Raw genomic sequence first — 27,278 nt, 5'->3', positions numbered from 1 at the left:
CCCAGAAGTTACCTACTACAGGACAGGCCTAACAAAGAAAATAACAGAACGCCACTAGCCGTCACCTTCAGCCCCCAACTAAAACCCCTCCAACGCATTATTAAGGATCTACAACCTATCCTAAAGGATGACCCAACACTCTCACAAATCTTGGGAGACAGGCCAGTCCTTGCCTACAGACAGCCCCGCAACCTGAAGCAAATACTCACCAACAACCACATACCACACAACAGAACCACTAACCCAGGAACTTATCCTTGCAACAAAGCCCGTTGCCAATTGTGCCCACATATCTATTCAGGGGACACCATCACAGGGCCTAATAACATCAACCACACTATCAGAGGCTCGTTCACCTGCACATCCACCAATGTGATTTATGCCATCATGTGCCAGCAATGCCCCTCTGCCATGTATATTGGTCAAACTGGACAGTCTCTACGTAAAAGAATAAATGGACACAAATCAGATGTCAAGAATTATAACATTCATAAACCAGTCGGAGAACACTTCAGTCTCTCTGGTCACGCAATCACAGACATGAAGATCGCTATCTTAAAACAAAAAAATTTCAAATCCAGACTCCAGCGAGAAACTGCTGAATTGGAATTCATTTGCAAATTGGATACTATTAATTTAGGCTTAAATAGAGACTGGGAGTGGCTAAGTCATTATGCAAGGTAGCCTATTTCCTCTTGTCTTTTCCTCCCCCCCCCCCAGATGTTCTGGTTTAACTTGGATTTAAACTTGGAGAGTGGTCAGTTTGGATGAGCTATTACCAGCAGGAGAGTGAGTTTGTGTGTGTATGGGGGTGGGTTTTTGGAGGGGGGTGAGGGAGTGAGAGAACCTGGATTTGTGCAGGAAATGGCCTAACTTGATTATCATGCACATTGTGTAAAGAGTTGTCACTTTGGATGGGCTATCACCAGCAGGAGAGTGAATTTGTGGGGGGGGGTGGAGGGTGAGAAAACCTGGATTTGTGCTGGAAATGGCCTAACCTGATGATTACTTTAGATAAGCTATTACCAGCAGGACAGTGGGGTGGGAGGAGGTATTGTTTCATATTCTCTGTGTATATATAAAGTCTGCTGCAGTTTCCACGGTATGCATCTGATGAAGTGAGCTGTAGCTCACGAAAGCTCATGCTCAAATAAATTGGTTAGTCTCTAAGGTGCCACAAGTACTCCTTTTCTTTTTGCGAATACAGACTAACACGGCTGTTACTCTGAAACCTGTCATTAGGCATGTAAATACCTTTAAAAATCTGGCCCTAAGTCTCTTTGTGCCTCAGTTCCCCACCTGTAAACTAGGAATAATAATATTTTCTTTCACCCACTCCTAATGTATCTTGTGTATTTAAATTATAAACTCTTCGGGGCAGGAACTCTCTCTTACCTTGTGTATTTACAGTTCCTAATACAATTGGGTCCTGATCTTGGTTTGGGCACTAGGAGCAATTTTAATAGAACTAATAATAATACATAGATGGTGGTGTAGTGTCTATGTCATAAATTGCATAACCATGTGATAACCCTTCCTGCCTCTTCTACACTCTGTCTACAATCCATCTCCTCAGGGGCTACTTCTAAGAATCCAAACTTTTGAGCAGCATGTGTTCTCCTTTCATCATAACATGGACCTTCCTTCCAAAATTACCAGTCTGATGTGCATGAATGAAAATATCTACATTCTTGTATAGTGACTTGCTTATATTATAGTTCAGTATTTCCATATTTTCTCATCCTCTGCTCAATAAGATTCCAAGTATTTCATATCCGTTGATAACCACATTAAGTTCCATTGAGGGAAGACGGGTACTGGGACAAAGAAAAATAATTATTTGTTGTATTTTACTCTATTTTATTTTGGGATGTAGGGGGACTTTGAAAATAAATAATAAGTTATATTACATGAGGTGGTTTTTCCCTCTTAGGTTATATAATTTATTTATTTTGACTTTTTTTTTCTCATTGTATGTCCCGTCTGTGATAGGAATTGCAAATACTGAAACACTGCATAAAAATACAAACTTTTTCCTAATGAAACAAACCTTGAAAAGAAGGCTGTTTAGAGGTCAGGGGGCGGAGAAGGGGCTGCTTCAGATATTCTGAACAGCATAACTGATCTTAAAATGACCGATATTCTCTTCACTCTAATAACTGTGTTATAATACACAAGCACTGAATCTAAGGGTAAATTAAGTAGTTCATGCTAAATGAGCGCTAAGAAAACCTTCATACCATACATACACCAACAAATGCTCTATATATTCCAGATATATTATAATAAAGGTATTTTAGGTATGTTTTAGAGTGTTTAAAAATTGTATTGGGACTATTCGTTGTATCATAGGGTCTTTCTTTATCATCAGTCTAATGGGACATGGCTCAGAAGGAGAGAAGAAATAAAACTCATATACATTAAGCACCTCTAAAATGGCAAAAAAAATAGCTTTTCTCTGCATTATAATGGTATGACTTCAATATCTAATAACTCGGGACTTTCCAGGGTAGAAAGCAAGTACCATGACTCATATTGAAAAGCTAGGAATCTTCTTTCCAAAAGTTTTAAAATACCCATTTCTAGTTGTGTGACATTACATGTATCAGGTTTGTTTTGATGGAGCAATTCTACATTGGCAGGAGGTGCGGGGAGGAGGGCAGAGGAAAGAACCCTTTCTCTGGCAGGTTGCTGAGGTTTTTTTATTGGTGTCTAGTTGCAGTTACTTAATGGTTTGGAATGTTAGAACGAGTCTTGGGGCAAACAAATAAGTGAGCAGGGTGAAGATGAGTCAGTAAAAGATGCATCCATAAATGGCTTTTCAGTTTATCACATGCCTGTACAATCTGTCATATAATAGAATAGTAGTTGTGGTTACCTGAAAAGTGGTATACTGTTATAAGGTAGATTGCAGAGCCATGTGGTAAATTGAGAAGTCATGTGACAATGATATTTATATGGCGGCAACATCCAGAGGTCCCACTCAGGACTGCATTGTGTTAGGCGCTGTAAAAAATGCATATGAAGAATCAGGATGAAATTCTGGCTCAGTGAAATCAACTGGAGCTTTGCCATTGACTTCAATGCATCAGGATTTAACCTATAGTCCCTACCCTGAGGAACTTACACCTAAGAAGTCACCTATGAATGGTGGAGAGAGAGGGATACTATCAAGTGTATAGACTTGTATAAAATTGTTATGTACATATAAACGTGTGTATTTACTTTCATTATCTTTATACATTAGTAGAACAAAAGGCAAGGTCTGAAACTAGCCCTGATTTGGGGTCAGTTGCATTCAGACCGTAAATCTAGTATCAAGAAGGGGTTGGTTTGTTTTTTTTAAAGAAAGGTAACTATCTGATAAGCTATTATTAAATGTGAATAACAAGACATTAGCTTGAAAAATATAAAGAAAACCTTCAAGAGTAAAAACTGAAAAGGGAGGGTCTGAATTATCTACCACTTTAAAAAGTTGTATCCTAGCAACAGTAGGTAACAATGAACATACGTTGCATAAAAGTTAACATACAGTAGTTAAATGAGACATAGAAAGGGTCAGTCATAATATATGCATTTTATATTGTATCAAGTAATCTGATTAAAATGAAATAATGTTTGCCCTTATTTCTGGGAGGAAATAATTGCAGATATTAAAGTGGTGCTACATATATTCCAGCTTGGAATGGAAATTACATTGTTTTGACTGGGTTATTTCTGTATCCATGCAAACCGTCCTCACCTCTTCGCAGTTCTTACCTCCTTTATACAACTGTGTTTGTGTCATTTAAAGTCAGAGGGTCGTAAGGCTCCCTTACAGGATGTAATTTGGAGAGAGAATTTGAAAAAGAAAATGTGACAGCCAGTTGTGAGAAAAAAGGGCATTTTCCTGGTAGACTTCCTAAATGGGAGGATTTTTTAGTGCAATGTTTTGCTAGCGTATCAGGCAGTCACTTGGAATCAAGTGCAGACTTGTGCTACGTTGTGGGCTTGGCAATGACAATTTTGTGTGTGTGTGTGTGGTGCTTTGGTTATATTAGCCCTGGAGGCAGAGTTAACACTTGCAATGGGACAAGAGTATTTGCAGTCATCAGAGAACTTTGCAGTCAGCTTCAATAACATCACTCAATTTTTTCGCCTTTTTTTTACATTTTTTTTTTTTGGCAGCAAAGCTCTTAGTGGAACCATCTGTCTTTCTATTAGTGTTTTTGAGTCCTGTTTTGAAGCTTCTTTGCTTGGCAAAGTCACTTTCATCCTTGGAAACCATTTAAAAAAAAGTTCCATGGCTTCTTGCCGAAGAAGAGTACTATGCAAAAATTCCACACGGCTGTTCATTTTTGTTCTAAAAGAATACAGTTACTTTGTCTTAAAAAAAAAATCAAGGCAGAAATGGGATGACTCCAGACTGGATGAATGTAAGGAGGAAGAAATAGCATTTTATATTTTATGTCTCACAAAATCCAAATATGCCTTTTTAACTAACTAGATCAGAATAGCAACAAGAAGAATAAAGTAACAGTCAAAGTGAATCGAGTTAACAGAGTAATTGGCACTACATCTAGCATAGCTTCAGTCTTGCATTCAGTCTCCAACTGCAACAATTTCTAACCAGTATGTCTTATGAGCTTCGTCTTACAGGATGACCCAGACTGTAATGGTGCAATAACCACGCACACAGTTACCACCATTCTTAATGCTGCATACAGAGAGGACCCGTACCTGCCAACAGTGGGGAGGAGAGAAGGGGGGCAGAGTGAAGGCAGCGACTTCAGCAGATATTACTGAGCATGCTCAGTCTATGTGAGCGTGCTCAGTACAAGCCAAGCAGGAAATGTGGGGGGGGGAGCACTTGACCCTGCGTGCCCCACCCGATGCATCGCCTCTGGCTGCATACATCACATCATGAACCAAATGTTAATCTATGACAGCCTATCTACATCTCTTATGCCTCTGCTCCACAACTCTGTGGTCTATCTTGATGACCTCTCTTGTAAGGGTTTCCTTCCCTTTACTGATTGATCTCCTGAAAGGCAAAGTTTCATTTGTTAGTATAGTTTTTTTATTAAAACCAGTTATGCTGCTGATGTCTTAAGTTACCAAATAATTTGCTCCTCTTCTGTGTGAGATGGAAAAGCAATGTCCTGACCATTTGTATTAATCAAAAACACTCATAAAACTTTGCAAAAGTAGTAGTGTTAGCTGTTGTGTTATGGCCAATTTCCAGTTTGGATGACCACTTTCTGCCTGCCTAAAGTCCCCTTCAGTTTCACTTGCAATGTAAGAGTCTTCATTTCCTGCCCTATGCTTTTGTGTAGTGTTGCTGTGCAACATGAAACAGTTGACACTCCAGACGTGGCTGCATTTCACTTGTGAGCAAAGTGTTTCAACTGTGTGTGTGGCCATCTCTGAGAATGTGTCTGTGCATGCATATACATGTGTCTATGTGTGTGTATATACACACACGTATCCCAACACATACATACGTGTCTAATATTTGTAAAGTGTTTAGAATCATTTGGGATGAAAGGTGCTATGTATATGATTGTGATTTGGCAGCACCGTGATGTGGAATATCTTAGTGTCATATGGAGAAGATCTATAAAACTGCAGTCATGGTTGTTAAGGTGAAATGAAATATAAGTATGCCTTAATTTATGTAATTAATATTAAGTGCTGGGGTATATGGTAATTAACACATGGCTGAACTGTTGATGCTGTTGGAACCCCTCGCAACACAGGAGTATATTCTAGTCTGACCTGGCTAAAAAAAATAAATAAGCAACTGCTTAGGCATGTTCTCCAGAAGATTTTCCAGGTTTGATTTTCCTCCTTCTGTTCAGCAGGTTCAAGGTCAGCTTCCTCCATTGATGATTCCAGTGTTCCCTCCAGATCAACGAACCCTAGCAGCAGCCGCTCAGCAAGGATTCCTCATTCCTCCTGGTTTCAGCTACAAGGCAGGATGCAGTAAGTCCTGTAGATTTTCCAGCTGTAAGTGGGCAGAGGGCAGAGTTTTAAAACAGGTTGTCCAGTATTTATGCTGAACTAAGTCACCAGATCAGAAATATCATGTCTACTGCCTTGAGGTGACAGACCCACTAAGCTGAATTTAGGATTTACAGAATAGTGTGAGAACGGATTTGCCAAGAGATCACTAATATGTTCATTGATATAATGGCCAAGAATTTCAGAACTGGCTAGTGAATGTGAGTGCCCAACCTGAAGGGCCTGATTTTCAGATAGCATGTGCTCCGCCCTTTCTGAAAATCTCTTTACAGTGTGTCAGGTTGGGCACTGACAAACACTATTTACTTTTGAAATTCTTGACTATGCTGTACAACAAAACAAAACACAAACAAGGAAACATGCTCATCAGCACACGCAGATACTCCTCTCTTAATCTAAAAGGGAAGTTGTTTGAAATGGCCCAATACATTTCAACGCTATTGTAGGGAAATATGTTTTTTCCTCTAACAGCCTGCTTGCTTTTTATTAACTAAGGGCCTATTCTACCCTCTTTCTACACACACAACTCGCATTCCTCTCAATGGGAGTTCTGTACAAAGATCAAGGATATCATATGCCTCTCAATTTGACGGACTAACACAAAGCATAAATATATTTTACAAGAGCCTAAGACTAAAAACTGTGTAACATGTATTTTTTTAATTTTTGAAAGTTTTATGGTCACTACAGGATCCTGAATTTTTTGGCAGTTTTATTTAAGCCTTCCATAGGATCTCTTGTTCCTGTCAACAAGATAAGAATAAATATAGGTTCAAAATAAATCAAAAATCTTCCTTTCATCAAATAGATTTAGCTACAGTATAGGTTCTATAAACCTGGTTTTATGCATTTGTGCTTATCTAACTCTACTGACATCAGTTTCCTATCTTGTTATCTAAGACTCGCTTGTTTTACCATTCTCTCTCTTTAGTGCATCTGTTTAGCTTTATTATGTCCGCATCAGTGTATCCATCTGTATCATTGACTAACTCATGAATTCGTCAATTGTTTAGCATTATGCACTGCTCACCAGTGGAGCAGTTTATTAAATTTTGAATGCAAAGGGACTATCTTGTGATACTTTTCATCCCGCGGTTTTAGATTCTTTTGTTTTTCTAACTTTATAGATCCAGTATTGGGTTTCTGTAAGCAAAGTTCCCTTTCGCTTTGGCCATCAGCCCTCATCTTGGTGTACTATATAGGCTGTTACCACTACTGAGAAGTCACTGTTCAAAACACTTCACCTCACTCAGCAGCTGCAGTGCAATGCATAGGCTCATTCACTTCTTCCAGTGATTTCACACCCATTTGTTCTCAAATGGGAGAAGTAGTGATTCACATTGCAGAATGTGTAACCGAAAGCCACATTGAATATGAATGCTACCATAACTGTAGGCCTGGAAAAGGTCAAGAAAACACCCCATTAGACATATCTGGCAGATTAAATTAGTTCCGTGTTAATGCAGTCTGACTTGGAGAGAGGGTTGATTTTTTTTTTTTAACTGTTAGTAAATTAACAGGAGGATAGTCACATAGTACCTCACATCCATGAAGTTCATATGACATCACATATTTTTGTAACCTTGGAAATGAAAAAAACTGAAAAATGTTGCTGCTGCTCCTGGCAATAGGGCTTAAAATTAACAGCATGTCAAGATCTAAGATTGAGCAGAAGCCAGTGGGAAAGACAGCTCTCTGTTTGCTGATTCCCTGGCATGTTTGACTGAGTTTGAATGAGAAGCTGAGGGGAAGTGATCAGTAGTCCAAAGGGTTTTTTTCCTTTTCGCTCACAATTTAATGTAAACAATAACATATATTGGCCTAGCTATACTTAGAACGGTTGTAGCAGTGAAAAATGTAGCAGCCTTGAAAACTGTAATATGGTCCCCTCAAGTAATGTTTTTTGACAGGCAATTAAAACAACTCCCCTCTTCTACCCTTCTCTCCCCCATTTCTGTTAGTCGTCATGGTAAAGGCATGGTAGATGGCAGACAAGATTTTGAGTAAAATTTTCAAAAGTGCTTAAGTGACTTAGGAACCTACATTCCATTTTCAAAAGTGACCTAGGCACTTAGAAGCCTATGTCCCATTGACTTTCACATAGACTTAGGATCCCACTGATCAGATTTTCAAAGTTATTTTTGGGCACCTAAAGATGCAGACAGTGCCAAATGGGATTTTCAAAAGGGCTTAAGCAGGTTATCTTAACTTCCACTAATTTCCATGTTTAGGCGTCTAACCGGCTTAGGCACTTTTGAAAATCCCACTACGTTCCTATCTGCATTTTTAGGCACCTAAAATGCCTTTGAAAATCTAGACCCATTTGCCTAAGTAACTTTAGAAAATGGGATTTAAGTTCCTAAGTCATTCAGGTGCTTTTGAAAATTTTATTCTTTAAGCCTGGGCTGAAAAATTGTAATGAAAATGTTACAAGACTGACTTATAGACTTCCCAAATGACAATTCTAATATTTGCTAGCTTTCGTAACTTGCATTTAGAAACAAAAAACTGCATGAGACCCTTAGTTCTATTGATAAACAGGTAAGAACCACAAATTAGCAAGTTTCGTATTTAGCATTTACCCACAAATGGGGAATTTATAGATTTTGGGGGGGGGGGGGGAATGAGTTTTATCTAGATATAAACCATGGCCTACATTTTCAAAAAGGGATTAGTGATTTTGGGTGCCTTGATTATTGGTTGCCAAGTTTGAGACACCTGAAAAGTGCTCAATTTTCAGAAGGTGCTGTGCCCTGCTCTCTGAAAGTCAGGCCTCCATAAAGACTCTCAAGTTGGGACATCCAATAATCAAGGTATACCCCAAATCACCACTCACTTCTTGAAAGTTAAAGCCCACATATTGCAAAGAAGATCCTTTGTGCTACAAGTAACACCTTAGATTACTGAAACAGGAAGACGTATGAATATCTTATTGAATACTACTCTTGTTTCATTCAGCTTGGATGGTGAGACTAGTCTAGTTAAACACTCTGTAGTTGGTTTCCGTTTATGGTTCTTCTGGCCAGTAATAGTGGCTGGTTTCCTGGAGATTTATTTATATGTCTCCCATTAGCTTCAGTGAGAATTATGTGGTCAAATTCCTCAGCCAACCCTTCTAATGGCATACCCCAGAAGACCAAAAGGACACTTTTTTTGGAGGGAAGGTGGGGAGTCATTTTGGTGAGAAAAATACTATTTTCTAATTGCCATTAACTTCTTGAAATTCACTAAAGAGCTGCTCTGACATGCTGTTGTAAGAGGAGCTTGTCCACTGTAGATTCACTGTCTGATTAGTACTATGTTCTGGTGCGCTGAGATATTAATAACAATATGATGATAATTCATTAATAACTAGTATTTTAATGGATCGTTTTTATCCACGGTTCTCACCGTGCTTTGCAAAGGTATGTAAGTATGATCATTCCTATTTTACAGATGGGTAAACTGAGGCAGCAAGATTAAGATTTGCCCAAGGTGAGATGGCAGAGCAGATTATAGAACCCATGTTTCCTGACTTCTAGTTCAATGCACTACCTGTAACTTTTTCCTTTTTCTTCCTAACAAATTCTAGTTGGGAATGGCTTGTTTTGTTATGTTTTTTTAAAAAGATGGTTTACATTTCATAATGGACCATTTAAACAAGTTTACACTTCCTCTCCTCTCTCTACAGCATATTGTGTAGTGTTAAAGTTGGCAGAAAGAAGCATAAAGCTCTTGGGCTTGGATTAGAAGGTTCTATTAGTATTGGATTTCTATTAAGAAAATGAAGCAGAGTTCTTGATCCCTGGTTCTGTTTGCTATCTGGCCTCCCTACTTAGATGTAGTGTAATTGCTTAAAATGTTTAATATTATTATTTATAACCAACGCAGTTGTTTCTCAGTAGAAAAAGAAGTGCCAGTGTGCCATGATGGAAATACACTGTTCATTAATTTCTCCATGAATAGCAGAGGAAATAATGGCTATTCATTGGTCATGTCTTTACTAAACATTCAGAGTTTATTATTAAAAATTGAAATCCTAAAATGTTTTGTGCATGACATCTGCTTTTGATGAATAATGAAATGCCATGTACATTTAGGATGAGAAATAAAATGAAGATTGGGACTAGTTCTGGTCCTCCAAAATTGTGATGTGATAATCCCAACATCTTCACCAAATTACTCTAATACATCCTCCCTATAGTTTCAATCAGGTATGTTGTCCTACTGGACTGAGCACAGGCATAAAAGACAGACTACTGCTTTTCCAGAATAGTGGCAGAACTCCTAATCTCTGCCACTGATGTGCTATGTGATTTTAAGCAAGTCATTTAAACGCTCTGACTTTCCCTACACTGTTGCTTTCAGTTTCACTGGTGTTAGCAAAAATGGGAGCTCCCATGTGGGTGAAGCACTCATGGTTCCAGCATTTCAACCACTGTGGGGGAAATCCTGACCCTATTGAAGTCAAGGGACTTTTACTGTTGACTTCATTAGGCCTGGGATTTGCCCCCTATTGTGTAGACCTGGGCAAAGTTAGATATCATGGTTGTTAAAACACTGGCAGCCATGGGATATTTATTTAGAGAATCATTTAATTTGTGTTTGTAAAGTGCTCTGAAAATGTAAAACATTATGTAAATCCAAAGTGTTAAGATGTGAAATGTTGTTGAGTGCTGTTTAAAAGCTGCTGCATTACACTTCAGAGGTGGCTTCCTTTCCATGGTGAACAAAATGGCTCTTCCTTGTATGTGCGCATTCATAGATCTGTAGAGAGAGAGCTAACTTGTTACTACACATTAAGTAACTGATAGTGAGGGAAAGGGAGTAAGGAATTCCCTCCCCATCCCCTTTTGTATGGCGCATGTAAGGTCCACACAGAAACCCAACCCTTGTGCTTGTGAGAGTGGAGGGGCTGTTGCTAGGCGAGCCAAAAAGGCAGCAAAGAGTAAGTAGATATAACAGCAAATTATAATCCCCCAGCAAACCTGAGGAGCCGAATGCTCTCAAACAGATTGCCTCCTAGGGCCCCCTTTGAGGCAGTGTAGTTCTGCACCACCCCTTAGTGTGGGCTTCCCTTACAGGCATAATATATAGCCCATACTTTGATAAGAATGTTGAGATCCTTCAAAATTAAAGCACTGAATAAATACAAATTGTTATTTCGGAGAGTTTTCCCCCATTGTTTCTTTGTCTTTTTTGTTTGTTTAAATGTTTGGTGATGCTTTTACAAAAGAAAATAAAAATGTTGACAAACCTATGACACTGTTGCATTTTACACTGGACTCCCCCCCACCTCCCCCCCCGTGTGATTGATGCAATCCAGTGCGAGAAATGCTGCTTGCCTAGTGGATCAACAACACATTTAGTGTTCTAAGCTGAAATTCATGTGACCATTTGAGTGGCATGGTTTTTTCAGTTTTGTTTTGTTTCTAGAATGATGGTTACTGGTACTACACTTCAAAAAATTATGTAGTACCATATTTGCTACCAAATATGTTTTCCAGATCATTCACTAGTTCTCAGGATGGCTCCTAGGTGGTGTTTTACTTGCTTGTACCTATGTTATTTTTATGGCCACATGCCAAATTTTGGAAACAAAACCTGTTTTTCTTTTTCTTTGCCCTTTCCTCCCTCCCCCTATGGAAAATTTGTTGTAACAAATCATATTGTGTTTCCAGTCAGATGTCATCCACTTGGGTTTTTTGGAAAGCACTTTAATCACAGCTTCAACCATATCCAATTGGGGAAAAAATGTGAATATACAATAGGTATATTGTATGTTTGCTATATATCAGCTCACTACAGCTGGAAATTTCCTAAATAAAATAAGCACACAAAATTATTGATGAAATATCTAATTACCCCTTAAAATACGCATAAATGTGTGAGAAAGTGGACAAGCCAAGCCTAATAAAATTAAAATAAGCTGAATTTACTGTTCCTCCATTTTCTGAACAATATTCCGTACATCCAATAACAAATGAAACTCTCTGTTAATAGTTCCTCGTACAGTACAATAAAATTAATGTTTTGGAGTTAAATACCATAAACTTCCTTGGGCATATTTGCTGATGTATCTCTGTTTTTTAGTTAGTCACATGTTTCATTGTTTAATGGGTTATCATGTGGGCTGTGTTATAATCTCTCTTGTATGCAGGGTCCATAAGTCTGGCTTCTAAAGAGACTGCATGCTAATTTCTGATTTAACTGTGTCAGCTGTATCAGCTGACATACAGGTCAATGACAACCACCAAATCACAAGAAGAGAAAATTGACATGGTACGCTTTTATCAGAATGACAAAAATAGGAACCATGTGTTATCAGGACCACATACTGTAGTTTCTTTGTAAGGATGTTAATCATCTTTTAGAGCTACTGTTTGCGCCTTGGAAAAGAATGATCATATGACTAAACCCTCATCTTCCCATCCCCCAGAATAAGAAACAAAAATAAAAACTGTGGATTGGCACAGCAAGAATTAGATGCTTTCTGGTAAGGAGTGTGCCTAGTATGCTCTGTGAGAGTGTGTCACTGCTATAGAGTTGGACACCGAAGTAAAAGTATCTTGATGGGGAACAAGAGAAACCAGTGATTTGTTTTTCAGTTCCAAGAAAAATTGCCAAATTAGTGGTGCGGGGGGAGGCTTGCATGGTAGCTTGAATAAATCTGAACTAGACAGAGAAAATAGTGGCTTCTATAATAATAAGTGGGTGGTTTCAATTCAATTCCTAGGCCAAAATGGGTGCCTAAAATCGAGTCTCTGGGAGAAGGTCTACGAGCCCGTGGCAGCGAGCGTTCCAGCCTGGTTTGACAGACTCAGGCTAGTAGGGCTGCGCTGGCAGTCTAAAAATAGCTGTCTAGACAATGCTTTGAAGTTGTGGCTCAGGATGGAGCTTGGGCTTTGAAGCCTGCCCCCACTCCCTGAGCTTCAGAGCCAGGGCCCCAGCCTGAGCCACAGCTTCAAAGTGCTGTCTACACAGCTGATTTTAGAGCACTAGCGTGAGCCCCCCTGCCCTGAGTCTGTTGATCTGGGCTGAGAGGCTTGCTGCCACGGGCTATGTGGACATACCCTAGATCTATATTTGGGCACCTAAAGTACATCTACACTGCAAAAACAAACAAAACAACAACAAAACCCTGTGACAGCAAGTCTCGGGAGACCAGGTCTACAAATTCAGGCTCCTGCTATGGCACACAAAATAGCAGTGTAGATGTACCCTCTCGAGCTGGAGCTCGGGCTCTAAAACCTGGGGAAGGGTCTCAGAGCCCAGGTTCCAACCTGAGCAGGAACGTCTACACCAGGGTGAGTGACCTCCAGCCCACGGGCTGCATGCAGCCCATCAGGGTAATCCGCTGGCAGGCCGCCAGACAGTTTGTTTACATTTGCACAGCTGCCCACAGCTTCCAGAGGCCGTGGGTAAAAAAAAATGTTCAACTGGAGCTGTACATAGATCTCCTGAAAGGAAGTCAGGCTGTATACTGTCATGTGGTCCCTCCATGGCACCTGCTCGCTCTCTCTTTCTCTCTCCCCCACCTTCCCTGGTCAGGCCTGAGCCCCTCACTGTCTCATGGGACAGAAGCTGTGAATTGTGCCCAAGTGCCCATCTACTTCCAGTCCTCCCATAGTATTTTGAACATCCCTACTTCCACATCAGAACCATCAAAGTAAAGTGTGGAAATGGACAAGTATGAATGAGTGGTGAGAAGTGTTCCTGTGGGATACCTGTCTGTACCCACCTCCCTTGAGTGCTCATCATAAAGATATTTAAGTAATAAAAACATATTTTTAAACTGAGCTATTTCTAAAGCTGATCAAAAATGGGGGAAATGTGCATTTTTGTTTGGCAGTTTTAAAAAGGATCAATGCTTCAGTTAATCAATTTTTTTGTAAAGTTTTTACTTGTGAATTTTTTCATTTTTTTTCTGTTTTCATTCCTTCCTCCAATCTTTCTGATGTTTCCATTTTTGCCAGTGAAAATGGGGAGGGGGTGGAAAAACAATAAACTTAAAAAACAAAAAGCTTAAATTTTCCATTTTCTAATTTAATTGGGGAAAAAAATCATAGGAAAAAAATCATGACATTGATAAAAGGCCAATTTTAATGAAAATATTTCATCAAAAATTTTCAACTAGTTCTGGTTGTTTCTGCAAGCAGGTGCAACCTAAGAATCCTGTCAAAACATTATTATAATTTAACATTAGTGTGTAGCAGGATTTATATAGCGAATAAGTAAGACTGTGTGTCTGTCACAGAGGTCGTGGAAGTCACAGATTCCATGACCTTCCGCGACCTCTGTGACTTCTGCAGCGGCCAGTGTGACTGGTGGAGCAGCCCTACAGCCAGCCACAACTGGCTGTAGCTGGAGTGGCCCTGGGGCCAACTGCTCCTCAGGGCAGCCCCGGGCAGCTGGCCTCGGGGACCAACCAAGCAGCAGCCGGCGCAGCTGGCTCCAGGGACCGCTTGAGCAGCAGTCCAGGGACGGCTGGAACAGCAGCCAGAACCATGGCCCTGGGGGCAGCCGGAGCAGCGGCCGGTGGGGCTAGCCCTGGGACCCCCCCAGAGCAGAGGCCCCCTGGGGACCTCCCAGAGCAGCACAGTGTTTTGATATTATGTGCTGCCAAGAGCCACATACGACATATTAAAGAGCCACTTGCAGCTCACGAGTCTGTCGGAGTATCGCTGTTGTAGGGCATATAGGACCAGGGAAAAGATTGCAGGAGAAGAGGCAAAGAGAGAGAGCTGCGTGTGGGACAAGGTAACGAAGCGGAAGTGAAGGGAATACCAAAGATCCGGTCTGCACAGCAGAGAAGCAGGAGACCAGTGATAATGTATAGGTAGGCAGGAAAGGAGCGGAGAGGTGCATCCTTGAAACAAAGGATGAAAAGGCCTAGTCTATGCAGGTAAAATTTTCAGAAGCGCCTATGTGACTTGGGTGTTTGTCTTATTTTCAAAAGTCACTTAGGCATGCAGGGGCCTATGTCTCATTGAAAGTGAATGGGGACTTAGGTTCCTTGGTCACTTTGGTGCTTTTGAAAATTTTATCCTACATGTTTTCATAGAAAGCGTTGGATTCACATCAGGAGATCCCAGTTTCTTCAGTTGCCTTTTTCCCTGTCTGCCTTTATGGGTCTCCATGCTCTCGCAGTTCTCACCTCTGCCATCTTCTTCATATTTTGAAAAATAATTATACTCCATAACACTGGAACCAATCTCAGCACTTTGGCCACTGAGAAGTCTCCCAAGGCTGCTTCTGCAGCAGTTAACAAATCAGGCAATCTGTTACAGTGTCTGAGCATCAGCCAGAGGCAACTTCCCCCCACACGCTCTTCTGCTCCACACAAACCACCTGAGTCCCACCTCACCCTCATTCTCCCACAAACCAGGTCCATCCTTGCCTGCATGCTCCTCTGCAATCACATTACTTCCTCTTCCAGGTCACTCTGTGGTCCTGTATTTCCCCCCTGTAAATTTCTTTTCCCTCTTCATCCCCTTTTCCACAAACCTTGAAGTCACCCTCTGAGGGATGGTCCTACAATCTGCACTCCCAGACTCCCAATTCTCTGTTCCATCCTGTGCCCTCCACAATCTCCAAAACATACCATCCCACCTAGAGCTCTACATGTCATACACCTCTCTCTCATGCCCGGCTATCACCACTACGTACAAGCTCTTTCTTGCTCTGTCCTGCCCCCTGTCATTTTTGAGTTATGTTATTTGTCTAAAGTGGTGCAGGTGGGAAATAAGTGTATTTGTAATTAAGAGGAATTTAGGAGGTAATCAAATCATTTCTACCTTTTCTCTTAAGATGCAAATTCCACCCTTTGCTCCATTCCAGACCCTTCCCTCTGGTTCGTAAAAAAACTAAAAAACAGCAAATACCTGCCTTTAAAAATTGTTTTGTCCAAGAATTATAGCTGATAGTTTGGAACTTAAAGGATCCTCCCAAAATTCTGTATTTTTGGCTGTTGCCTAGAAGATAAAGGGAGACTGGTAGCCACTAATTCCTTCCCGGTTGTAATACGGCAGTATGTCATGATTGCGTTTGTAGATTGGTTTCAGTATAATACTACTGTTTGAAAGTGGATTGTTTGAGTAATACAAGCGTATGACTGGTCGGGAAATAGCTGTTTCTAATAGCTGACTATCTTGTTTCACATTCCTAAAAAGTTCCCAGTACTTGGAAAAGGACCATTTAGATCTAAAAATGAGACATTTACTGAAGCATTAATAAAATGCTTAAGAAATGCATTTCCCTAAGAAGTGTTAACCATTAAATACAACTGCTCAGACAAATCTAAATGCCAATTCTGGAGAAATGTTAAGGACTGCTCAGAGAGGCAGTGGGCTCCAGTGGAGCGAGTATTGGGATAGGAGTCAGGAGATCTGGATTTTAGTCTCTTCTCTGGCCTGCTGTGTGACGTTCACTGGGCAAGTCAGTTCTCCTCTCTTATTTTCCCCTCCCACTCTTTGTTTGTTTTGTCTTTTTAAGGGACAGCGCCAGTCTCTTGCTATGTGTGTGTACAGTACTTAGAAGAATGAAGTCTGATATTGCCTCTACTCATTACTGTACCTGGCCTAAACTTTCCCACTATTGTTACATTGGGTCAGTTGCAACAGTGGGAGTATTTAGTATAGACTAGCCACAGGAGTTGCGATGGTGGGAAATGTTTTAAGAAACAAAAACCTACAGTAGGCAAGGGCTACTTCACTTAATAAAAGGAATTTTAAAATCCTAGCACATAGTAATATTGAAGTAACAGAAATATTACCGATTCCAAAAGATTCATGGTAGGGTCACAAAAGCTTTTAAGCTTTTGTTGTATATGTACTGTTCTTAAAAAATATTTTGGGAGCACTGGAAATGTGTCGACAACCAAATAATATTAATTATTAATAATTAATGACAATGGCAACAATAATAATAATGACTATCGAAAACATGGAGCACACAAGATCCTGGCTCCACACAACTTAGTGTTTTTAAAAACTACACTTCAGCGCACATCAGCATTGATTGCTCTTCTCTTTAGAATTGAGGGAAACAATCGTTTTGGTTTCTTGTGTGGCTGGCACTTGCGCAATCTGCCCATTTCTAGAAAGAAGTCATTCAAAATGAAACTGGGATTTTCCTTTGAGGTTCTTGTGGCACTGGGAGTAGCACAAAGCTATGAATGTTGAGTCTGTTACTTTTTTGGGATTTTTTTTCTTGGCTGTCTTTAAGACTAGCTGCTGCTTCCGTCACTGGGTAATGTTCTAGATGAGAAAATTTAAAGAATCACTTCATTCAATCAATGATATTAAACGGGAAATGGAATCCTAAATGAAATCAAGGGGATATTGAAAAATGTGGAACAGTAACAGAGTGAGATTAAAAATCAAAACTAAGTTAGAAAAGGAAATGTGGACTGGTGGCTGGTGCAGAAGTCTAGGAGACAGGATTCCTGGGTTATGTTGTTGGTTCTTACACTGCTTGACTATGTGTCCTAAAAAAGTCAACATAAACATTAGTGGTTTTCCTGAAAGAACGTACACCAAATTTTACAACACAGCCTATTTACAGCATTTTAAAAATATGACTGCTTTTCTCCCATTTCATGTTTCCTGGCACTTACACTTGATGTCGTCACAAATATATCATTTATTAATAATAATAATAATTAATTGATCATCATGACATGTAGCATTCTGCATGGCCTTTTAAATTGCTCTTTTATCAATTTGCCCAAGAAAGTATAATCCTGGAGGGAAACTTTTATTGTGTCCGCTTAATCAAATGTACTGCAACCTTGTAGAGTGCCTACCTAATAAAATGTTCTGTGTCTGTCATGGTCTTATTTCAAATGGCTCATTCTATGCCGTGCTAATCGTATCTATTAGCAGATCATTGCACCATGCACGAATGGTCTGATGATCCTTATTAATTGAGTGGAAAGCTTTTAAACATTTTGTCATTTGGGCAAGGAATATAACGCATGTAACATTTCTATTAAGCTTGCAGCTCCAGCTTTCCCATTGGTTTCATTAGTAGGTGGACAAGAATTGAATTCATTTAAGAGTAAGACATTTAAAGGCAAACCAAAAGTGACTATTTTTTACAGTGAAACATGTCTCCTTGTTTTTGTTTGTTTGGCGGGAGGGGGCTACCTTTTTTCCTTCAGATAATGAACATTTCTCATTAAAAGTATTTGCCACTTTTTTTTTTTAATTTTATTTTATTCCTGCGCCGTGTCTAGCACAGGAGGATGCTGAGCCTAAGCTATCTTCATTTTTGGTAAGACGCTAAATTAATGCACCAATCATGCAAAGGGATCTGTGAGGGGACTCCTGACACTTGTGCGGAGTCCCTTTGACTTCATACTATTATGCCTTTTGCAGAATTGGGATCTCAATCTGTAAAGCAAGATTGCTTCCACCAAAAAGAAAATATAGAATTCAAGAATGTGCCGTTTTTGTTCACATAGATACTAAAGTTTGATCTGTGTGCTATTCAGTTTACAAACAATGATCTCAGTTTGATTAACTTCATATTCTGGACCAGTCTATAAATTTGTTCCCTCCTAATACTGTGATCATATCAAGGTTATACTTCTCCTTTTCTTTCTCTCTGTCTTTTTTTTTAAATTTTATTTTTTTTTTTTTTTGAAGTGCAGCCCTCTGATCAGTGTGCACTTTTTTTTCCATTTCCCTAAATACATCATGAAAAAGGATGAGGTTTCCGCCTTAATTGCTTGTGCCTTTTATTCACATTCCTCTCTCAGCCAGAATTGTGAAAAGAGTGTTAGTAAAAGGCTTCACAATAGAGCTTTTCATTAGGCCTCAGCAAGGCACACAAAAGAAGGCTTTTGGAAAGAGTGAATGCAGGAGTTTAATTTGCAGGTGGAGAGTAGATAAAAGGTGCTGACGCCTCTATTATTCTCTTACTTAGGTGACCCTTACCCTGTTCAGCTGATCCCAACTACCATGGCAGCTGCTGCCGCAGCAACACCAGGCTTAGGCCCACTCCAACTGCAGGTAAGTCTGGAAACAATGCAGAAGAGGCAAAGGTTAAGTAATTATGGAAAACAGTTTTCTTTTCCATTAGAACACAACAAAACTAACAATGTTTTCGGCACACACTTTTCATTTAAAATGTACATTGAAGCTTAAATAAACATAAACCATCTTGGGGTTTTGTTGTTGTTTTTTTAACCTGTGGGGAAGATTTGTTTTACACCAATATTAATTTTGATTTTTAGATTTGTACGTTCACTCTTAACAGGCAAAACCATTTGTTTTCCTTTTTTGTTACAACATTCTTATGCAAGTCATAAAGGTTGGTTACATGTAAACCAGCAAAAAGAAACACACGGTTAGACAGAAGAGCCCTGTCCTGACAACGACTTTTAAACTGCTTAAAAGTCACTTAATGTGATTATGTCTTTTTAGACTATAAGCTCTTCAGGGCGGTGACTATGCCCTCCTACATAGTGTTAAGGTACCCAGCATATTTTAGGTGCTGCTAGAACACAGGTAATTAATAATTATACTAATTTAACACATTATGCAGTTATAAAATTGTATTACAAACACACTACAGAATCTTGTTTGAGCCATGCAACAGAGTTAGTCTGGGTCCCAGATTTGTTTAGATTGTGCCTGATTCAAAACCCTGGACACAAATAATCCTAAATTTGAGGGTGTTTGAAATCTGACCATGGATCAGAATGAGAATTTTCCAGATTTTCCTGTCTGTTCCAAATCAAACCCACCAGATCTAAACCCACTGTATATTAGGAAGTTTGATAGTCAGATCCACAATTTGAACTTTATGTTCTGACATATGTGGTTGTTTCACATAAATGGGATCCAGATCCAAACTAACTTTAGTTTTGCAAGAATTTAACTGACATTTTTTTGTAAGACCACTGGGGCTTTGTTCTTCCATTTACTATCTTTAGGCAAACCACATGGGATGCACAGCATATATATCTGCTTGGAAATGCTCAACCGTTATAAACTACAGGTGTGAAACCGCAGTCTCGAATTAAGTTAAATCAGAACTAGGGCAAACTGGACTTCATACAGTTAGTTTGGACAGCACAAGAGAGGATGAGGGACAATTTTGATAGGCTTTCCTACAAAGTTAGTCAGCTGAGTTTCACAGAAATGGCTGCCAGTGTGTAAGCTGACCCATTCAATGCACCACCACAAGCCTTTGTATGAAAAGATACACAGTATGTTAATTTCTGATCCTGTGAGCTACAAATACCAAAGGCAGTTTAGGAGTCATGGGAACCATAAAAATAATGCAAAATATGTCATCCTCCAGAAATGACTTCTGGGAAATAACTTTAGCTCTGATAAAATGCCTGTAATACTCACCTCTCTCACTCACACTCACACACACACACAGGAATGAGAACATACATTGAATGTAAGAATGGCCATACTGGGTCAGACCAATGGTCCATCTAGTCCAGTATTCTCTCTTCTGATAATGACTAGTGTCAGATGCTTCAGAGGGAGTGAACTGAACAGGGCACTTTATCGAGTGATCCATTCCCCTGTCATTCAGTTTCAGCTTCTAGAAGTCAGAGATTTAGGGATACCCAGAACAAGGAGTTGTGTCCCTGACCATTTGGCTAATAGCGATTGATGGATCTGTCCTCCGTGTACTTATCTAATTCTTTTTTAAGCCAGTTCAAAGGCATCCCTGGCAATGAGTTCCACAGGTTGACTGTGGGATGTGTGACAAAGTATTTCCTTATGTTTGTTTTAAACCTGCTGCCTATTAATTTCATTGGGTGACCCCCTAGGTCTTGTGTTATGTGAAGGGGTAAATAACACTTCTCTATTCACTTTCTCCTCACCAGTCACGATTTTCTAGACCTCTATCACATCCCCCCCATATAGTCGTCTCTTTTCCAAGCTGCAAAGTCCCAGTCTTTTTAATCTCTCCTCACATAGAAGCTGTTCCGCACCCTTAATCATTTCTGTTGCCCTTCTCTGTACTTTTTCCAGTTCAAATATATCTTTTTAGAGATAGGGTGACCAGAACTGCACGCAGTATTCAAGGTGTGGTTGTACCACAGATTTATATAGTGGCGTTATGATATTTTCTGTTTTATCAATCCCTTACCTTATGGTTCCTAACATTCTGTTCGCTTTTTTGACTGACACTGCTCATTGAGCAGATGTTTTCAGAGAACTATCGGCGATGACTCCCAAGGTCTCTTTCTTGAATGGTAATAGCTAATTTGTATCCCTTCATGTTATATGTATAATAGGGATTACCTTTTCCAATGTGCATTACTTTGCATTTGAGGAAGCAGAAGTTTGTATATCTACAGATCTTTAGTTAGCAGTCATTCAGAATTGCTCTGAAATAAAGAGTCAGTGATAAAGGGGGTTGTCAGAGTCTGACTATTTCATTTCAGGACCAGGATTGGACAGTAACTCAGTAAGCACTGAGTTAAAGTATTCTGAATAGAAGGAAGACTATAACAATGACCATTCTATCATAGAAAATGTGACGGTGTGTGGATACTATTGGTTTAATTAAAATTTTCTGATGATTTTAGGGGCTGAAGGATTGTAAAGCTCCAAAGGCCTCTTGTTCCTATGCCAATGAGCATGAAAGAAGGGAAAGCACTGAGCAGGCCCCCTACTGATTGGCTTGCTCACCTGTGATTTGGGCTGGGAACGGAGCCAAGTTTGGGAGTCCATCAGTGGGAAGAAGCTTTTCAGATAAGACTATGGGTACACTAGGAAACCATTTTTGAGAAATATCCCTGCATTCCTAAACCTGATTCATTTCCATGAGTCAGCTATATAGGGAGCCCTAGTGTAGACAGACTTCTGACTTCTGCTACCATTTTAAGCACTGTGTAAATTAGACCTATTTTGAGAAGGATTTTATAATACAGCATTTAGAATGTACTCCCAAGCTTGCTAACGCCAGTGGAGCTGAGCCAGCATAAGCAAGAATGGGAAATATTTGAAAAGTTATCTTGACCTTATTTGGTGGGAATCAGTGGCACAGAATGTAGATAATGGAATTAAAAAGCGTTTTGTCCTCCAGGAAACAGTTCAAATCCCATTTAATTTGGGTTGTAATGATTGTCTCCTCAGTGGTCTGTGTGAAATGAACTACTGGTCTCAGACCAGTTTCAAATGGCATACGTCAGTGTGCAGTGGGTACAGTCTGGGGGCCCATTGGGTGGAGAGGGTTATCTCACTTCAGAGATTCATCTGCATAATATGTAACCTTGGTGTCTCACTGAAAACACCTGGGATTAGACCCCCTGTCTGCCAGCCTCGAGAGGTCAGAATGACGCATTATAACCTCCCTTTCTCTCCCTTTTTCGTATTCTCCCCACGCTGCTTCTAATGCTGCTCTTCCAGGCTTTGTGTGCTAAGACTAGTCAAGTGGTGTTCTAGGGAGATCAAAGAAAGAGATGCAATCTCAAGACAAGGAACAGGAAGAGAGTTTGTGACTCTCAGGCGCACTCTGGCTTTTTCTTCTCCAACGCAAAGGGTTTTGTTTTGTTTTTTTAATGGCAGGATAACAAATGTGATAGCTATCTCATTGTAAAATCCTAATTGGAGACAAAGTACTAGCAGTGTTTACCACAAGGTAGCTAGGTGAGCTCAGCACTCTACCTCCCGCTCCTGGTTCACCAGGCCTTGTCTATCTCACAGCAAAATTAAAGAGCCTTGTCTCCACTGTGTTCTTACAGTGGGATATATAACATATTAATTATCCCCCAGGCAAGCACACCTTTTTGATGAGTGATGGCATAGCCCCCTGCTAACTCCAGCCTGAGAGGGTAAATAATTTGAAGCCCTACCTTTCCCTCTTCTCCCCAAGTCCCCACTGTTGGACCCAGATACCACAACTGACACAGTTAGGACTAATTGGTGGCAGTTTCAGCAGAGAGGCTCGTGCTGAATAAGCATGGAGACTGTACTACCTTCACATTCATAGAGGTGGTTCCTCCAGGTCACGATAGACGTATTTTGATAGGTTCATGTTGGAGAAACTGGAATTAACACTATCTGTGCTTGAACCTGGATTTGAGAATAAAAGTATTTAGGCACCAAACTCCCAATGATTTCACCCACTACCCTAGACATGCTTTAAAGGAAAATGTGCTCTCTGATGGACATTTCACAGGGGAAATGAAAGATGATGGGTTGACAGTTTTTCTGGCCCAGCTCCCCAGAAGTATTTAAGCACCTACTGCCATTAGGAGGTATGGCCCAAATCACTGAAATTAATTGGAGTTAGGTGCCTAAATAACTTAGAAGATCTGGGCTAAAGAGACTCCAGTCTTCAGGACTGTCAACCCAGCATGTTTCAGTCCCACTGACTTCACTTTATAAAAAGTAGTTGTCAGCTTCACTTTGTTACTGATATGATGCATCAAAGGGATTCAGCCCCAACTGTGTAAAATGTTCCATCAGGAAGCACAGGTTCTGTTAAAGCATGTCTAGGGGAGTGGGTGAGTTTTCCCCTATTGAGGACTTGGGTTAAAAAAGTATAGTCCCTAAAGTACTTTTGCCAAAGCGTAGTGTAGAGGAGAAGAGGGCTTGCATTCCTAGAGGATGATGGTGAGTGGTGGTTCAATTTCAAATGAGCAAGAATGAGACTTCAGGACATCTGGGGCTTTGGATTATTCCCTTCAGCAATATTTGATTTAATAAAGCTGGTGAGTTCAAAGACCTGCTATAGCGTATAGCTCATTTGAAGATGGCCTTTTCACAGATGGACCAGTAATTTGGGGATTTAAGTTCCCCCACTTTGGAGATGGGCATTCAAACCTGTAAGCATACATATCATGTTAGAGTCATGTCATGGGACTATGGGTATGCCTACACTTTGAGCTGGAGGTGTAATTTCCATTTCTGGGAGACATACCCGTGCTAGCTCTGATCAAGCTAGTGTGCTAAAAATAGAGTGTAGCTGTGGTGGCATGAGTGGTGGGAGGGGTTAGCCACACCAAGTCCGATCCTTCCTGAGAGGCTAGGGACATACTTGGTGCAGTTAGCTCCTCCCATCAATTATGGCTATATCCTATTTTTAGCTGACTAGTTTGATCAAAGCTAGCGCACATATATGTCCCTGAGCTGGAAATTACTCCTTCCAGCTCAAAGTGTAGATACATCCTAAGTGAATATAAAATTATGATAGGAGTGATTAATACCAATTTTAAGTATCTGGGTGTGCCTAGTATGAACTAGGTGTTTCTAGACAGCCTGAGTCACTTCAGTCTGAGATGAGTTCTCTTGTGCTCTCTTCTGACAAACCTGACTCCTGAGTGCATGACAAAACCCATGACTTAATATCAGGGTCTCTAAGAACTGTGAGGAGATTCTGTATTATTGGGAATTTGAATAGTTCAGATTTCCCATCTAGATTGTCTGATAATCAAATAGTCATAGAATCAAAGAAATATAGGGCTGGAAGGGACTTCAAGAGGTCATTATGTCCAGCTCCCTGTGCTGAGGCAGGACCAAGTAAAACTAGATCATCCCTGACAGGTATTTTTGTCTAACCTATTCTTAAACCTCCAGTGATGGGGATTCCACAGCCTCCCTTGTAAGCTTATTCCAGAGCTTAACTACCTTTATAGTCAGAAAGCTTTTCATAATATCTTACCTAAATCTCCCTTGCTGCAGATTAAGCCCGTTAGTTCTTGTGCTACCTTCAGTGGACATGGAGAACAATTGATTACGCTCCTCTTTGCAACAGCCCTAAACATATTAGAAGACCATTTTTTCAGGTCCCCCTTCAGTCTTCTTTTCTGAAGACTAAACAGACCTAGTTTTTTAAACTTAATAATGACAATGATTCATTGGCTGTAATACAAACACAATATATTCATATAGCTGTATTTGCAAGATGATGATGAATGCATAATGAAAGCTGCTTATGTATTGAGCATTTTGCATCTGTTCAAAACAACTTGACAGTATGATGTAATATACACTCCCCACAATCATCTGCTCTTGAGAAAAACACACCCAAAAGCTTCATGCACCAACATTCAAATGTTGTTTCCTCATCATCCTAGAATGGAACAGGACATTGCGCTTTCTTGGTGGTGGTATGCAACTGTGTGACCAAACCTGTTATTACACAGATAAGAGAAAACTTATGTCAAAAAATACACAGATGTTAAAGTAGTTTGACTGGTTTTCTCAACCCTAAAGGCTGAAACCTGCTCACTTTACTTACTTGAGTAATCCCACTGAAATCAATTGAACTACTCATGTGAGTACAGTGAACAGGGCTTGGCCCTACCTGTGTTTGAAAAAATTATTCTGCAAAGTCTTTATTCCTCCACTTTGCCCCTTTAGTAATCAGTTCCAGTTTCCATTCTTAGCACAACCTCTTCTTCAAATGGTATTGGAAAATGCATACTGACACCTGAATTTCAAGAGAACTCAGAATCTGTAGTCTGGACCAGATTTTCATTTAGGCACCAAAATAAGTGGTCAGATTTTTAGAAGAGTTGAGCCTATTGAGTGTTGAGTACTTCTGAAAATCTGGTTTTTATTTAAGTGCCTAAATTGGTACTAAGATGTGTTCGGGTTTTCCTTTCGAAAATATGGCCTAGGGTATCTAAAACTCATAGAAGTGCCATTTAGCTGGGTGTTTGTTGTATTTCCAGGAACAGACAAAGGATTAAAAACCTATTTACCCGGTGTGTCTTCATAATGATTGTAATCAAAAGATAGACTGTTCCAACTGCCAGTGATTTATTATATAAATACGTGATGCACATAAAATTGAAATAAATGGCAAGGACTGCACATCTGTTTTGGAGAACACATTTTCAGCTGTCCTTCTTAACTCACCTCATTTTAGCATTCACAACATCACATAAATGAGAGAAATGGTGAAAACCTGTTATCATCGGCTATTTACTCCATCTCTCACATTCTCCCCTTGCCAATATGGAATGTCTCTCTCACATATAGTTTTTGTCCAGTTTAGTTTGAAATATCTCAGGTGATGGGACTTCCACCATTACCCTTGGCAAACTGTTCCGTGGTTTCATATATCTCACTGTCAGGAATTTTTCATGATTTCAAAGATTTTTCTCTTTTCCTAGCTTCTTCCCTTTACCTGTAGTTACATCCCCTTTTTTGATCACCCTAAACAATTACCTCCCTGTCTGATGGTAGCCACCTAGAAGCCAGCAAGAAGCACATGAGAAACTGTCTAACCATTGTAATTGACTCATCTGAACACAAATATAGTCAAACTCTCAGTATTAAGAGCACATCTAACAGGGTTACAAATCTCTTTGATTAATTTCTGATGGGCAGGAATACAATCCTTGTGGCCTATTATTGTTTCTGCAGAATATAGCCAAGAGGTGGCAGTATTTTATCCATTATTCATTTGCTCTACAATCTATATCCATTACCTCCTTGGGATATTAATGTCCTCAACACTTTGCCTACACGAAGTTTAGCCATTTCTTAGCATTACAGGGTCACTCTTTACATTTGGTGGGCAGTGTGTAGCTTCAAATACCATCTAAGCCTTGTCTTTTCAGTAGTTAGTGCCAACAATTCCTTCAGCATTTGCTCTTTTGCTTTACCTGGCCTCACTAATAGGACTAGGAATTAATTTATGGGGCAGTAAATCATTGAGGCCCAGTTTCATTACAATATTATAAAAATGGTGCAGTCAATGTAAACATAAAAAGCAAAATTAGGTTTCCATCATGAGCACGTACATCTGCAAAAAAAAAACAAAACAAAAAACTAAGTACATTTACTACAGCATTTCTCCTTAGCATAAACAAAAGATGGCAGCCATCTAATGGGAGCAATCCACCCATTAGTTGACAATATTCATTTATACTAAGATATATGTTCTTGACAGCTATCACAAATTATGATAATAGTAAGAGTAATAATACATATTAATATGTATACACTTTTATTGGATGTCCCATTAAAGAGGTTTTAAAGATATATTAGTGTAGATTCTATACTTCCCAATCTTGCCCTTCAGTTATTTCTGATTTTATAAGTAAGTGTTTTGGCCACAAGATACTCATCACCTCTTCTACATTAAATGTCCATTTTAAAGGAGATTAGTAGAGCTCAAGGCCCAGTCCTTCAGTTGGAGTACAGAAGTGTAACTCCATTGGCATGAGTATTGTGAGTACTGCACCTTTTTAAACCAAATGAGGACATGTCCCCAGAATTTGTTACATGTGGATATTTTACTTTTAATAATAAACTGTTAGTAGCAATTTTAAAACAATCCATTAAAACACATAAACAAGG

The 27,278-nt window shown here is 39.7% G+C and overlaps 1 protein-coding gene across 3 annotated transcripts in view; it reads left to right on the top strand.

Moving 5' to 3' along the window:
- Positions 1-27,278, top strand: part of SOX5 (SRY-box transcription factor 5) — a 313,721-nt gene that overhangs the window by 193,217 nt on the left and 93,226 nt on the right. For all 3 annotated transcript variants that reach the window (XM_077807473.1, XM_077807474.1, XM_077807472.1), the window contains exons 6-7: positions 5,844-5,964; positions 18,913-18,998. In XM_077807473.1, the coding sequence (XP_077663599.1) occupies positions 5,844-5,964; positions 18,913-18,998 (207 nt within the window). The remainder of the gene's footprint in view (positions 1-5,843; positions 5,965-18,912; positions 18,999-27,278) is intronic.

The sequence above is a fragment of the Eretmochelys imbricata genome, chromosome 1 (genome assembly GCF_965152235.1).
Source record: "Eretmochelys imbricata isolate rEreImb1 chromosome 1, rEreImb1.hap1, whole genome shotgun sequence".
Taxonomy (NCBI): domain Eukaryota; kingdom Metazoa; phylum Chordata; order Testudines; family Cheloniidae; genus Eretmochelys; species Eretmochelys imbricata.
This window is presented reverse-complemented; position numbering and strand designations above follow the sequence as displayed.